Below are 14446 nucleotides of genomic sequence, written 5' to 3'. Positions count from 1 at the left end.
TTCAGATTTCCAGGCCATATGGTCTCTTTGGCAACTACTCAACTCTGCCATTATGGCATTAAAACAGTTACAATAATACACATAAATGAGTAAATGAACACATAGTTGAATTTCAATAAAACTTTATTACTGGACACTGATATATGAATTTCACATAACTTCCACTGTCTTCCATACTTTCTCTTATGGCACACAGGCCATAAGAAAACATGAAGGTCCCCAACAATAAAAAAAAAAAAAACTTAAAAAAAAAAAGAAAACATGAATAAGGAGGTTTGTTATTGAGAGTATACAGGGTGGCCATAAAGTTTGTGTAAATTTAAAATAGTTGTCTATTTTAAATTGCATGTGAACTTTATGGCCACCCTGTATGTATAATTCTCACTTAATACTTGACTTACAATGCAGTGATTTCCCTTAGATCCATACATTCCACTTCTAGGAGTTCATGACAAGGAAATAACCATGGTTGTACACAAAAATTTGAAATCAAAGACTGTTATCCCTTCCTGGATAATAACAATGAAAAAAAATGGACATATTCAAACATAATAACAGCAATGGCTCAAAACTCTGAGGCCATCCAAAGGATGGAATGCTATGAAGCCATGTCAACAACTAACTGGAAAGAGAAAAAGCAAATGTGGTCAAATATTAATAATTTGTGAATCTAAGTGTAAGCTGTTTGGGTGTTCACTGTCGACTTTTCCAAAGGTTTGAAATATAAAGTTAGATATATAGATAGATAGATAGATAGATAGATAGATAGATGTAGTTTTTGTTGTTTTCTTTTTTTTTTTTTTTTTTTTGAGACAAACTCTCACTCAGTTGCCCAGGTTAGAATGCTGTAGCATCATCACAGCTCACAGCAACCTCAAACTCTTGGGCTCAAGAGATCCTCTTGTGTCATTCTCCAGACTGGCTGGGACTACAGAGGCCTGGTACAAAGCCCAGCTAATTTTTCTATCTTTTTTTTAGTAGAGACAGGGGTCTTGCTCTTGCTCAGGCTGGTCTCAAACTCCTGAGCTCAGGTGATCTACCTGCCTCAGCTTCCCAAAGAGCTAGGATTACAGGCATGAGCCACCATGCCCAGCCAGACATACATATCTATACATATATATATATATTTTTTTTGAGACCGAGTCTCACTATGTCGCCCTCAGTAGAGTGCTGTAGCGTCACAGCTCACAGCAACCTCAAACTCTTGGGCTTAAGCAATTCTCTTGCCTCAGCCTCCCAAGTAGCTGGGACTACAGGCATCTGCCACAATGCCTGGCTATTTTTTGTTGTAATTGTCATTGTTGTTCAACAGCTGGGTTCGAACCTGGCACTCTAGCCTCTGAGCTACAGGCGCTGAGCCAGAAATATATTTTTAAAAGTAAAATTTTTTAAAAAGTAAACTTTTTTCTTGAAATGTATGTTAATAGACTTACAAAAATCCCTCTCCAGCCGATCAGAACTATGTTCTCTCTATTAAATAAACATGTTTTATCTCTTTTCACAGGAAAATGATATACATATAGATTAACTAGGTAAAATTTATCTTACTATCTAGTGTCTGTTTCAATCATAATAAATGTACTTTTAGGCTCAGCGCCTGTGGCTCAAGCGGCTAAGGCGCCCACCCACATACACCTGAGCTGGCACGTTCGAATCCAGCCCAGGCCTGCCAAACAACAATGACGGCTGCAGCCAAAAAAATAGCGGACATTGTGGCAGGCGCCTATAGTCCCAGCTACTTGGGAGACGGAGGCAGGAGAATTGCTTGAGCCCAGGAGTTGGAGGTTGCTGTGAACTGTGATGACACAGTACTCTACCCAGGGCCACAGCTTGAGGCTGTCTCAAAAAATAAATAAATAAATAAATGTAATTTTCACTATATGTATCATGAGATTTATAAAACTATGTTTTTACAAAAAAAATCAGTGTTCCCTTTACAATCATCTTGTTCTAATGGCAAAGAAAAGCTTAAATTGCTTCAGATTTGAGCACTTAAAAAAAAAAAAAAAAAAACTTGCTTTCAGGGGCCAGGGCCAGGTGCAGTGGCTCATGCCTGTAATCCTGGCTCTTCTGGAGGCCAAGGTGGAGAACTGCTAGAGTTCAAGACCAGCCTGGACAACACACTTATATTTTTCTCTACAAGAAATAAAAAATTAAGCCAGGCGTGGTGGTGTTTATTTGTACCCCTAGCCACTCCAGAGGCTTAGGGAAATCGATTGCTTGAGCCCAGAGTTACAAGATACAGTGAGCTAGTATGATTGCACCACTACTCTCCGGCCTGAGCAAGAGAGTGGGACCCAGCCTCTTAAAAAAAATTCCGCTTGGGGCAGCACCTGTGGCTCAGTGGAGTAGGGTGCCAGCCCCATATGCCAGAGGTGGCGGGTTCAAACCCATCCCCGGCCAAAAACTGCAAAAAAAAAAAAAAAAAAAATCCGCTTTTATACAAGTTATTTGGGAAGACTTCCCTGGTAGGGGCAGATGCTCTCCATGCTCTCCAGCTGGAAACAGCAACTGGGGGATCCTGGCGTCTGGGTTCTCCTCGTGGCTTAGGCCCCGACTTGCCAGGGTAGATGCTCTGGTTTGAAAATCTATGTGGGAAATAAATTCACTCAGACACTCAAGTACATAAAAATAAATTCATAAAAAATTTACACTTGTAAATAAAAACAGGAATTATTTCCTACTAAAGGACAGCCAATCTTTGACTACTAAATGTGATTAGACAATAGCACGTTGTCAATGTCTGCTGTAGTCCCAGTTACACATTGAGGGCACAAAATGGCTGGGGTTATGGTCATGGATGTAGAGAAGAAGTAGGCTGGCCTGTGGCAGAGGTGGGAGAAGAGGGGACAGGGAGGACACTGGGCCTCTTACAGTCTGACCCCTCTGTCCTCAGGGCAGAAAACATTTAGAGTCAGACAGGGTGGCGGGCACGGTCATGGGCACAAGGCCCAGATTGAGGCAGGTGGGCAAAGCGCCTGGCAGGATGGAGGGCAGGTGGCCCCTGCACACAGAGGCTCCGGCCATGGCCCCTGGCAGATGCCAGGGAGTTAGGAGCCTGCAGCCAGCCTGGAGACAGCGCTAGGCCTGGCTGGCGGTGGACTGAGAGCACAGCACCAGACTGGGAGGAGTTGGGGTGAGTTCCCTTTGTATTACAGCTGCCAATATGAGACCAGGCCCTGAAGGTTAGGGAGGCTGGGACAGGGTCCTGGTAGAAGACACCTGTCTAGAATGGCCCTTGGCCCTGCCAGGAATTGCCCCGCTACCTCACAAGGCAGGGAAGGAAGTGAGAAAAGGAGAAGTTTTCAAAAAAAGAATTTTAAAAAATCTGTCTTGGGTGGCGCCTGTGACTCAAAGGAGTATGGAGCCGGCCCCATATACCGGAGGTGGTGGGTTCAAACCAGCCCGGCCAAAAACTGAAAAAAAAAAAAAAAAGTCTCCGTCTGGTTCCAAGGCCCTGCTTTCAAATACTAAACCTGTCGCTCCCATTCTGCCTTTACCCGTGGGTCTAGCCTACCCAGAACCCCCCAAATCTCATGAAGCCCCACCCGCACTAGCCACGCACGGTCCTCATAGGCTCTGCGCGCCGCTTTCGCAGTCTCCATTTGCCTGTTTATTGCCAGATGGTCGCTGCTCCCACGCTCCGCAGTCAACCGCGAAGACCTAGGATTCCGTAACGCCCCGCCCCTTCCTTCTCCAGTTCAGCCTTCTTTCATTCAGTGCCGCCCCTCCCCATCTAGCTATTTGGTTGGACAGCACGCTTGCCTGCGTCATTTTACCGGCGCCACCCGGAAGTTGCGGCTCATACCCACCGTTCTTTTTGCCAGCGGCCCTAAGGTAAGGGCTGCGTTTGGGTGTTGCTGGGTGGCCAGGTCCCCGAGTTGGGACGGGCGGAAAGGGGAACCCCCATCATGAGCCGGACGAACCTATTCCCAGCGTTGAGAAAGTGGAGATGAACTGTGCATGAGGCCAAACTGAAGTGGTCAATGTGGTCTCCCCTCTCCCCAGTCGCCAGGTAACTCATCATGGCGACGCCCCCTAAACGGCGGGCGGTGGAGGCCACGGGGGAGAAAGTGCTGCGCTACGAGACTTTCATCAGTGACGTGCTACAGCAGGACCTGAGGTTAGTGACAGAGCAGGGGGCGGAACGTTTGGAACATTCCGTGTGGTGGATGGGGCGTTCGGAGTTAGGGCCAAACCTTCGGATTGGTGGGTGAGGTGTCCGGCCCTGCGTTGGAGCGTGAAGTAGGGGGGCGACATCCGGTGTGCGATATTGCTAGACCGTGGCGTTCGTAACAGGATATGATAGTGCATGCGTGGCCTCGATGTTATTCAACGGATGAGAGCTAGATTTTCAGAGCCAGGGTTTCGGGATTCGAATCCCGGCCCGGCCACTTTGCCACCCTTGTGAACACGTTGTACCTTGTCTTGCCTTTCTGTGGTTTATAAACTCTCCTTATCTGTGAAATTAGGAAGTTCATGGAATCTTCCTCATGTGATAGCTTTGAGTTTTCAACGTGTTCAATTTAGCATGTGAAGAATTTAGCATGAATGCCTGAAACCTACTAGAGGCTAAATGAGTATGAAGAACTATAATTATTATCATTGTGAATCTAACGTGTTCAAAACTAAGACTGAGCATTCTAAAAGGGATAGAAGATTTTTCTAGGGTGAGGATGAACATCCTGATTGGAGGGAGGCATTGGGAGTAGAGTGTAATAACAGTAATAAATAATAGCTAACCCTTACATAGAGAACTTACCATTTAGCAGGCATTATTCTAAGTGCTTTAGGCCTCTATGAGGTAATATTGTCATTCCTATTCATATATGGGGAAACTGAGTTCTAAACAGGTTACTTACTTGACTGCACAGCTAGTAAAGGATAGAGCCTGGATTCAAACCCAGGCAGTCTGATCCAGAGTCCAAAATTTTAACATCTATACTGAAATGCCTCTAGGGCATGATGACGTGAGGGTCTCAGAGGGTCATGATATGAGGGAAGGATAGGGCTGCCTGTTGGTCACCATTGTACTCTCGTCCCATCAGAAAGGTGCTGGACCATCGAGACCAGGTATATGAGCAGCTGGCCAAATACCTTCAACTGAGAAATGTCATTGAACGACTCCAGGTAAAGACTTCAGGGTTGGGTACCCTTTTTAGTGTGGGCAAGGGTGGGAGATGGGAAGAGAGACCTCAGACCAAAACCTGTCACCTGACCTAAAAGTTGACCACTGACCCCTCCCTCTTTTTCCCTGGCCCCACAGGAAGCTAAACACTCGGAATTATATATGCAGGTGGATTTGGGCTGTAACTTCTTCGTTGACACAGTGGTGTGAGTGTCTACCCGCCTCTCTCAGCTCACAGGGTTCAGCCACTCCTTCCTTCAGGCAACCCATTTTTTTTTTTCAGTATCTTCTGTGTACCAGACACTGCTAGGTTTTAGATACCAGTAGGATTTATGAGCTAGGTGCTGGGATATGACAGTGAATGAAATAGGACAAAATCCCTACTCTCCCAGAGTCTCAATTTGGGGAAGCGGGGCTATAAAATAAGATCTTAAACTGTATGGTATGCTAAATAGTGATAAGGACTATCCCCACTTCCTCTAACCTCTCTTTCCTCAGCCCAGATACTTCACGAATCTATGTGGCCCTGGGATATGGCTTTTTCCTGGAGTTGACACTGGCAGAAGCCCTCAAGTTCATTGATCGTAAGAGTTCTCTCCTCACAGAGTAAGTCCATTCCATGAGGGTAGTTGTCTTAAAAATATCATTATTTTCAACACTCTTCTCCCTTCCCCCATGGATGCCTGGGATAATACTTAGGACTCATCTCCCCTCAGCCCCAGCGTAGCACATAATAAGCACCCAAATGGTCCTTGTATTTTTAATTCACACAAACATTTTGGGGGCACCTTTTATATGCCAGGCACTGTGGTGATCGATGGATGTGCAGCAGTGGCCAAGACAAAAGATCTCCTTGAAGGCATACAAATCTAGTGGGACTATATTGTTATATATAAAAACAGTTATGACCAGATCAATGCAGTCTCAGCCTGTAAATCACTAACAATAAAATAAGTTATTTCTGACCTTACCTCCTGCTGATTTTTCTGTCAATTCACTGTGCTCTCACCACAGTGACCTGCAGGTGCTTCTTTCTTACATTCTTTTTTTTTTTTTGAGACAGAGCCTCAAGCTGTTGCCCTGGGTAGAGTACTGTGGCATCACAACTCACAGCAACCTCCAACTCCTGGGCTCAAGTGATTCTCTTGCCTCAGCCTCCCAAGTAGCTGGGACTACAGGCGCCCACCACAACGCCCGGCTATTTTTTGGTTGTAGTTGTCATTGTTGTTTGGCAGGCCCGGGCTGGATTTGAAACCGCCAGCTCTGGTGTATGTGGCTGGCGCCCTAGCGGCTTGAGCTACAGGTGCTGAGCCATCAGGTGCTTCTTTCAACACCCCATGAATGGTCCCACCTCAGGGCAGTTGCAGTGGCTGTTCTCCTTGCAGTGCTCTTTTCTCTAGTACTCATGGGGCTTCCTTTCTCCTCACTCATTATCCTGATTAAATGTCACTTCCTCAGTAAGGCCTTCTGTAACCTCACTTTATTGTTTATTTATTTTTGGAGACAGAGTCTTACTATGTCACTCTCAATAGAGTGCCGTGCCGTCACATCTCACAGCAACTTCAAACTCTTGGGCTTAAGCAGTTCTCTTGCCTCAGCCTCCCAAGTAGCTTGGAGTACAGGCGCTTGCCATAACGCCTGGCTATTTTTTTGTTGCAGTTGTCATGGTCATTTAGCTGGCCTGGGCTAGATTTGAACCCACCAGCCTTGTTGTATGTGGCTGGTGCATTAACCACTGTGCTACAGACTCCGAGCCTGTAACCTCACTTTAAAATTGCTCCCCCAGCACTCTTGATTCCCTTCCCCTCTTCTAGTTTTCCTTTTTCCTCTAGCACTTATCACCCCCTGATTTTACTGTATAATTGTCATATTCATTGTTTTTTCCAATTAGGATGTAAGCTTTATCAAGACACTCTCTACATATTGAAAGAATATGAAAAGGTATACTGGAAGAAAATTGCAATGCTGATTGAAGCAGATCTATGTTGGTGGTGATGGGGAAAGTGGGCTCCAGTTGAGTTGAAGGTTTTGTACAGGGAAGGGCCATTGGGAGTGTAGATGAGGGGTTGAAATGTAGGTAGGGAAGGCCTCCCAGGCGAAGGGACAATTGAGCCATCTGATTTTTTTTTTTTTTTTTCGGTGGAGTGATGTGGCATCACAGCTCACAGCAACCTCCAATTCCTGGGCTTAGGCGATTCTCTTGCCTCAGCCTCCTGAGTAGCTGGGACTATATACACCCACCACAACACTGGGCTATTTTTTGTTGCAGTTTGGCCGGGTTCAAACCTGCCACCCTCTGTATATGGGGCCTGTGCCCTACCCACTGAGCCACAGGTGCTACCCTGAACCATCTGATTAAGTGAACAAGTCTTGGGGCTGTCTGGGTAGGAGCCTCCCTGTCAAGGAGGATAGTATGCCAGGCATGCTAGAGAAACTGCCACAAGAGGAATGAGTGTGGAGGCACTGAGCAGTACACTTAGATTAACATCTCACAAGTGTGAATATCACTGACCTAAACTTCCTTCTTAGTTATGTTTATTCCTACTTTCATTTCCTTTAGAGTTGCCTCCCTTAATGTTTCAGCAATTGTTCTGTCTTCACACCTGTCCAGGGTTTCAGTAGTAGATCCAAAAGAACCTCAGACCTGGTGATATTTCTAAATCTTGGTGTACGGACCAATTATCAAATAGTTTGATCAAAGGACCAGCTTTCATGGTCAACATAATTCTGAACTAGTGGGCTTTTAGACCAAGTCTAGTTCTTAGAAGAAAGCTTTTCTTATGTCACAGTATTCCTGGGCCTTGCAAATAGATTTTAACTTATCGAGACTGATATCTTTCCCCAAAATGAAGTTTTCTTTCTTTTTTTTAAAGAGACGGGGTCTCACTATGTTGCCCAGGCTGGAGTGCAGTGGCTATTCACAGGCGCAATCCCACTACTGATCAGCATGGGAACTTTGACCTGCTCCATTTCAAACCTGGGCCGGTTCACCCCTCCTTAGGCAACTTGGTGGCCCCCCGCTCCCAGGAGGTCACCATATTGATGCCGAACTTAGTGCGGACACACAATCAGCATAGTGCACTACAGCCCAGAACTCAAGTGATCCTCCTGTCTCAGTTTTCCGAATAGCCAGGACTATAGGCACGTGCCACCATGCCCTGCCCAAAATGAGGTTTTCAAGTTGTCTGTTCCTGTGCGCTTGCCTGGTCTTTTTGATATATTGACCTGGTCTATTAGTGTGATGAAAATGTGGTTGACTTGTATTATTGTTTTGTAGTTAGTGGGACTTTCTAGAGTCTATGTAGCAGGCTCTTTGGCTCTTCAGCTCTTCTTTTTAAAACACTTGGTTACCAGCCAGGCACAGTGATTCACACCTGTAATCCTACCACTCTGGGTGGTCAGAGTAGGCAGATTACTTGATCTCAGGAGTGGGAGACCAGCCTGAGCAACAGCCAGACCCTGTCTACTAAAAATAGAAAAATTAGCCAGGCGTGGTAATCCTACACACCATGGTAGACTACACACCTGTAGTTCCAGCTATTGGAGAGGCTGAAGCAGGAGTATCTCTTGAGCCCAAGAATTTGAGGTTGCTATGATAATGCCACGGTACTCTACAAAGGGTAACAAAGTACAACTCAGTCTTTTAAAAAAATAGTTAATTAAAATACTTAGTTACTTGGGACACATTTTAAACTAACTTTCTGGTAATTTTTTTTTTTTTTTTTAGAGATAGGTTCTTACACTGTCACCCAGACTAGAGTGCAGTAGCCTGATCATAGTTTACCTTGAATTCAGCTTCCCAAGTAGCCAGGACTACAAGTTACAGGCCACCACACCAGCTAATTTCTTAATTTTTTGTAGGGACAGGGGTTTCACTATTTTGCTGAGGTTGATCATGAACTCCTAGCAGTTAGGATCTAGCCTCGAGTGATCCTCTTGCCTTGGCTTCCAAAAATACTGGGATTACAGACATGAGTCACCACACAGACTTTATGTAATTGAAACTGCCTGTCATGGTCAGGTGTGGTGGCTTATGCCTATAATCCTAGCACTTTGGGAGGTCTAGTTGGGAGGATCCCTTGAGATTAGGTGTTCAGACCAGCCTGAGCAAGAACAAAACCCCATCTCTACTAAAAATAGAAAAATTAGCTGGGCATCATGTCCCATGCCCTGTAGCCCCAGTTACTTGGGAGTGAGGCAAGAGGATCACTTGACCACATGAGTTTGAGGTGTTGTGAGCTAGGCTGATGCCATGGCACTCTAGCCTTGGCAGCAAGTGAGACTCTGTCTCAAAAAAAAAAAAAAAAAAGATTGCTTGTCCTTCTTCCTGTTCTTAGTATATATCTTTATTTGGGGAGCTGAGGGGGTTCTCTGTGTATATCCTTTTCTAATTACATAGAAAGCAATATACATCCACATCTCATAAAGAAGCATGTAATTATAAAAGAAACAGCTTAACCATATGACTGGTAATACTGCCTTACACATTAAATCAGTTAACCCCTTTTTGTATTACAACTAGCATTTGGTGAACTTTGTGTCTTTTTCCTTTTCTGTTAAGTATTGAACTCACAGCTAAATTTGTACCCTTAACTAATTTTGTTCTCTTTTTTGATGTTCAATTTGTCCTTGCTGGGTACAGTGTGGTTCACTGCAATCCCAGCACTTTGGGAGGCCACGGTGGAAGGATCACTTCCACCTTGGAAGAGGCCAAGAGTTTGAGACCAGCCTGGGCAACAGGGAGACCACATGTCTACAAAAACATTTTTAAAATTAGCCAGGCATAGTGGCACATGCCTATATATAGTCCCAGCCACTCGGGAGGCTGAGGCAGGAGGATCACCTGAGCCTAGGAAATCAAGGTTACACTGAACTATGGTCAGGCCACTGCACTCCAGCTTGGCAACAGAGACCCCCATCTCAAAGAAAAAAAGATAAAAATGAATAAATTTTCCCATAGTAGCTGATCAAGTTCATTCTTCATGTTATTTTTTTTTTATTTCTTTGTGATTCTTTTTTTTTTTTAATTAAATCATAGCTGTGTACATTAATGCAATCATGGGGTACAATGTGCTGGTTTTATATACAATTTGAAATGTTTTCATCAAACTGGTTAACATAGCTCTCATAGCATTTTCTTAGTTATTGTGTTAAGACATTTATATTCTACACCTAGTAAATTTCACATGTACCCTTCTCCATTCTTCAGTTCTTACAGCATTATCGCACAATGTTCTTAAATATTCTTAAATGTATTTTTGACCTCTGGTAACAACACCGTGCTTCATTTATTTTCTGTCCCTAAACATAGACTCAACCATCTTTTGAGGATTTCAGGTTCTTTTGAGTGAAGTAGTTGTTCACTTATTCATTCCTACTGTGTGCTATACACCGTTCTGGTTCCTGGGAGTACAGCAGGGAATAAAACAACCAAAATCTCTGCCCTCACAAAACTGACATTCTAGTCAGGGGAGACAATAAATAATGATGTAGTGTGACAGGGCTATGAAGAGAGAGCATGTAATGGAGATCAGAAGCATTGCCTGGGATGGAGTAGTTAAGGTTTTAAATAGAATGGTTGATTGGATGTGAAGTATGAGAGAAAGAGAGGAGTCCAGGTTTTTCACTGAGCAACTCAACGGATGGAGTTGGCATTATCTGAGATGGATAGGAGAGGAACAGATTTGGTGGGGAAGATCAGGAGTTTAGTCTGGAATCTGTTAAGTATGAGGAGCTTATTAAACACTGAAGTGGGCTTGGCACCTGTGGCTCAAGTGGCTAAGGCGCCAGCCACATAGGCCTGAGCTGGCAGGTTCGAATCCAGCCCAGGCCCACCAAACAACAGTGATGGCTGCAACCAAAAAGTAGCCAGGTGTTGTGGCAGGCGCCTGTAGTCCCAGCTACTTGGGAGGCGGAGGCAGGAGAATCGCTTAAGCCCAGGAGTTGGAGGTTGCTGTGAGCTGTGATGCCACGGCACTCTACCCAGGGCGACAGCTTGACACTCTTGTCTCCAAAAAAAAAAGATGTAGTTAAAACTCTGAAGTTGAGTTCAAGAGAGAGTTCTGGGCTCCGCGCCTGTGGCTCAAGCAGCTAAGGCACCAGCCACATACACCTGAGCTGGCAGGTTTGAATCCAGCCCCAGCCCACCAAAACAACAATGATGGCTACAACCAAAAAATAGCTGGGCATTGTGGCGGACGTCTGTAGAGGTGGAGGCAAGAGAATCGCTTGAGCTCGGGAGCTGGAGGTTGCTGTGAGCTGTGATGCCACGGCACTGTGCCCAGGGTGACAGCTTGAGGCTCTGTCTCAAAAATAATAATAATAAATAAATAAATAAAAATATCATTCTGGGAAATGTTAGTATATAGATGGGTAAAGAGTACAAAAAAAGAATTTACTTACTGTGATTTGAACTTCTTTTGAAAATAATGTTCTTTAAAAATACATTTTTTTAATTTTTATTTTTACATATACATGTGTTAATTAGGTTTCCATTTTTTTTTCCTTCACAATCTTTAAAAATATTTGCAGCACACCTAAGATCCTCTCATAGCACTCTGGTTGAAAATCATTGGCTTACCATAATAAAATCCACATTGCTTATCATGGTATCAAGACCCTACATGATCTGGCCCCTTCCTACGTCTTGGACCTTATCTTACACCACATTCTTTCATCATTCATTTAATTTCTAATACTCTGACTTGACTGTTCCTCAAACAGCTCTTTCTTACCTCTAAGGCATTTTGTGGAAAAGGCTCTCCTACTACTTAACTCATTCTTCAGTTCTTTCTCATTCTTGGAAGAAGCCTTCCTTGACCCTTTGTATCAAATAGGATTCTTTTTTTTTTTTTTTTTTAAGGCAGATTAATAGGAGAAATGTTTATTTCCAATCAATTAGGATTCTTTTGAGTGAGACCTGATCCAAACTGGCTTAGACAAAAGGAATTGACTTGATGCACCTAGGCTTTCTAGGCTTTCAGCTCCAAAAGAGGACCCATTCCACTAGGCCCAGGCCAGATGACCCCATTTTGCCTTTCTACCAGAAAAAATTAAAAAAAAAAATTAAGAAAAGGAATTGACTGTTTTGTGTAACAGGCCAGGCCAGAGTGGATTCAGGCCACTCCAGCTTTCCATTTGTGGCATCTTCTTGAGTCCTCTCTCTCATACCTAAAATCCAACCTTTTGGTAAATCCCATTGGATCTACCTTCAAAATGTACCTCTATCTCACTTAGACTCAAAGCCATGGTCCTTATTGTGGCTTTGTAAGCTTTGCACGTCTACCTTCCTTCTTACCTTTCTGACCTCACTTCTTACAGTACCCATTTGCTTATTCTTCTCCAGCTATACTGGCCTCTTTACTGTGCCTCAAACATGGCAGGCACACTCCTGCCTCAGCACCTTTGCATTTGCTGCCCCTTGTATGTGGAATTCTCATCTTCCATATAGCCACACTACTCACTTTCTTTAAGTCTGTACTCAAATGCTTCTCAGTGAAGCCATCCCTGAGTCCTCTGTTTAAAATTGCAGCCCACAGGCCAGGCACGGTTGCTAATGCCTGTACGCCTAACACTCTCTGGGAGGCCAAGGCAGGTGGATCACTTGAGCTCAGGACTTTTAGACCAGCCTGAGCAAGAGCAAGACTCCATCCCTACTAAAAAGTAGAAAAACTAGCAGAACATAGTGACACTTGTGGGTAGTCCCCCGCTACTCAGGAGGCTGGGGCAAGAGGATTGCTTAAGCCCAAGAGTTTGGGGTTGCTGTGAGCTATGATAATGCTACCAGCACTCTACCCAGGGTGACGGAGTAATAGTCTCTGAAAGAAAAAAATTGTAGCCCACATTCCCGTACTTTTTATATTTCCTCATTTTTTTTTTTAATTTTATAGTTGACCCTTGAACATGGGTTTGAACTGCATGGGTCCATTTAAACATGGTGTTTTTTCAATCAAACTTGGATAGAAAATATGGTATTTGTGGGATGCAAGGATATGAAACCCTCATATATAGAGGGCTGACTGCTGGACTTGAGTATGCATGGATTTTGGTGTACATGGGGTTCCTGGAACCAATCCCCTGTGTATACCAAGGGATGACTGTACTTACCACCATCTAACATACCATATCTTTTACTACATCATTTGTCTCTCTTAAGAAGAATTTCAGCTCCATGGGGCTTGGATTTTTTGGTTTTTGCTATCTCCCTAGAATCAGTGTAGTCCAGATGGTGGCTAGGCATTTCTGCACAGGAGCAGGCTGGGTGGGGGTCATCTTGAAGTAGGTAGTTCTTGAAGTGATGGGGAAGGGTTGTCCTCGTAATTGTGTGTGGGGCCCACTTTGCCCTTTCCTGTGTTTCTTTTCTCCAGGCTCAGCGACAGCCTCACCAAGGACTCCATGAATATCAAAGCTCATATCCACATGTTGCTAGAGGTGAGAGCAGCTCACCCTACTCCCAGATTCTGTGTTTATGGTGGTGACTTGAAAATAGAAGGGAATCAGCTTTCCCTCTAAGTTGGAGCCAAGGGGAGGGGAGGTCAGAGCAAGCCTGGGGCCTGGCCTGGGCCCAGTCCTTCTTCAGTCTCTTCTGTCTTATTTTTCAGGGGCTTAGAGAAATACAAGGCCTGCAGAATTTCCCAGAGAAGCCTCACCATTGACTTTTTTCCTCCATTCTCTGACATTAAAGACTCCTAATGCCTTTGAGTCACATGGCCCTTCTTTTCCCCCATAATTCCTGCCAGTTACCCAGGAACCCTGGGTTTTTTTGTTTGGTCGTTTTTTTGGTACAGGAGCCCTGTTTCTAGAGCACAAAGTTATTGGGAAACCCAGAAATCTAGTGTGTGTGGAACCTTGAAAGCACCCCAGAAGTCTTGCCTCCAGCCCTTTGGGTGTTAGCTTTATGCTCTGCCCTCTCTTCTGTCACATTGGCAACATGGGCTCCCACCTCACGCTTCCATTTCTTTTCCTTTGAATTGCCATACATAATGGACCATTTCGTGGTGGAAGTTTGTTCCCAGGGCAATCAGCATTTCATTCCTGGCCCTAAGCCTGCAGGGGTCCTCAAACTTTAAACAGGGGGCCAGTTCATTGTCCCTCAGACCGTTGGAGGGCCGGACTATAGTTTAAAAAAAAAAAAAAAAAACTATGATCAAATTCCTATGCACACTGCACATATCTTATTTTGAAGTAAAAAAACAAAAAGGGAACAAATACAATCACACCGCCTCATGTGGCCCGCGGGCCGCAGTTTGAGGACCCCGGTAGGCTTACCCCATCTTGCCTCAGATACCCTAAAATACACCCACGCCCACGTCAGCCCAA

General features: G+C 44.5%; 1 protein-coding gene across 3 annotated transcripts; it reads left to right on the top strand.

The window, feature by feature from the left end:
- Window positions 1-3739: 3739 nt before the first annotated feature.
- Window positions 3740-13828, top strand: UXT (ubiquitously expressed prefoldin like chaperone). Of its 3 annotated transcripts, none has more exons than XM_053580688.1 (7): window positions 3740-3837; window positions 4009-4123; window positions 5049-5130; window positions 5267-5334; window positions 5627-5734; window positions 13495-13558; window positions 13729-13828. In XM_053580688.1, exons 2-7 carry the CDS (start codon window positions 4026-4028, stop codon window positions 13780-13782), a joined length of 474 nt encoding a protein of 157 aa, XP_053436663.1. In that variant the 5' UTR covers window positions 3740-3837; window positions 4009-4025; the 3' UTR covers window positions 13783-13828. The 3 variants fall into 3 exon arrangements, 2 of the variants coding, with proteins under 2 accessions (XP_053436663.1, XP_053436662.1); XR_008377681.1 differs by lacking the exon at window positions 3740-3837 and adding an exon at window positions 5931-7069 and having other exon boundaries at window positions 3849-4123; XM_053580687.1 differs by having other exon boundaries at window positions 3817-4123.
- The last annotated feature ends 618 nt before the right edge of the window (window positions 13829-14446 follow it).

Source organism: Nycticebus coucang, chromosome X (assembly GCF_027406575.1).
Source record: "Nycticebus coucang isolate mNycCou1 chromosome X, mNycCou1.pri, whole genome shotgun sequence".
Classification (NCBI taxonomy): domain Eukaryota; kingdom Metazoa; phylum Chordata; class Mammalia; order Primates; family Lorisidae; genus Nycticebus; species Nycticebus coucang.
The sequence above is the reverse complement of the archived record's forward strand: the minus strand, read 5'-3'. Positions and strand labels throughout refer to the sequence as shown.

Bases quoted from the DNA above. Each gene is read 5' to 3' on its own strand.
- UXT (XM_053580688.1), top strand. From the start codon at position 4,026: ATGGCGACGCCCCCTAAACGGCGGGCGGTGGAGGCCACGGGGGAGAAA. The intron at 5,335-5,626 runs GTGAGTGTCTAC...CTCTTTCCTCAG, and splicing joins TTCTTCGTTGACACAGTGGT to CCCAGATACTTCACGAATCT. The intron at 13,559-13,728 runs GTGAGAGCAGCT...CTTATTTTTCAG, and splicing joins ATATCCACATGTTGCTAGAG to GGGCTTAGAGAAATACAAGG.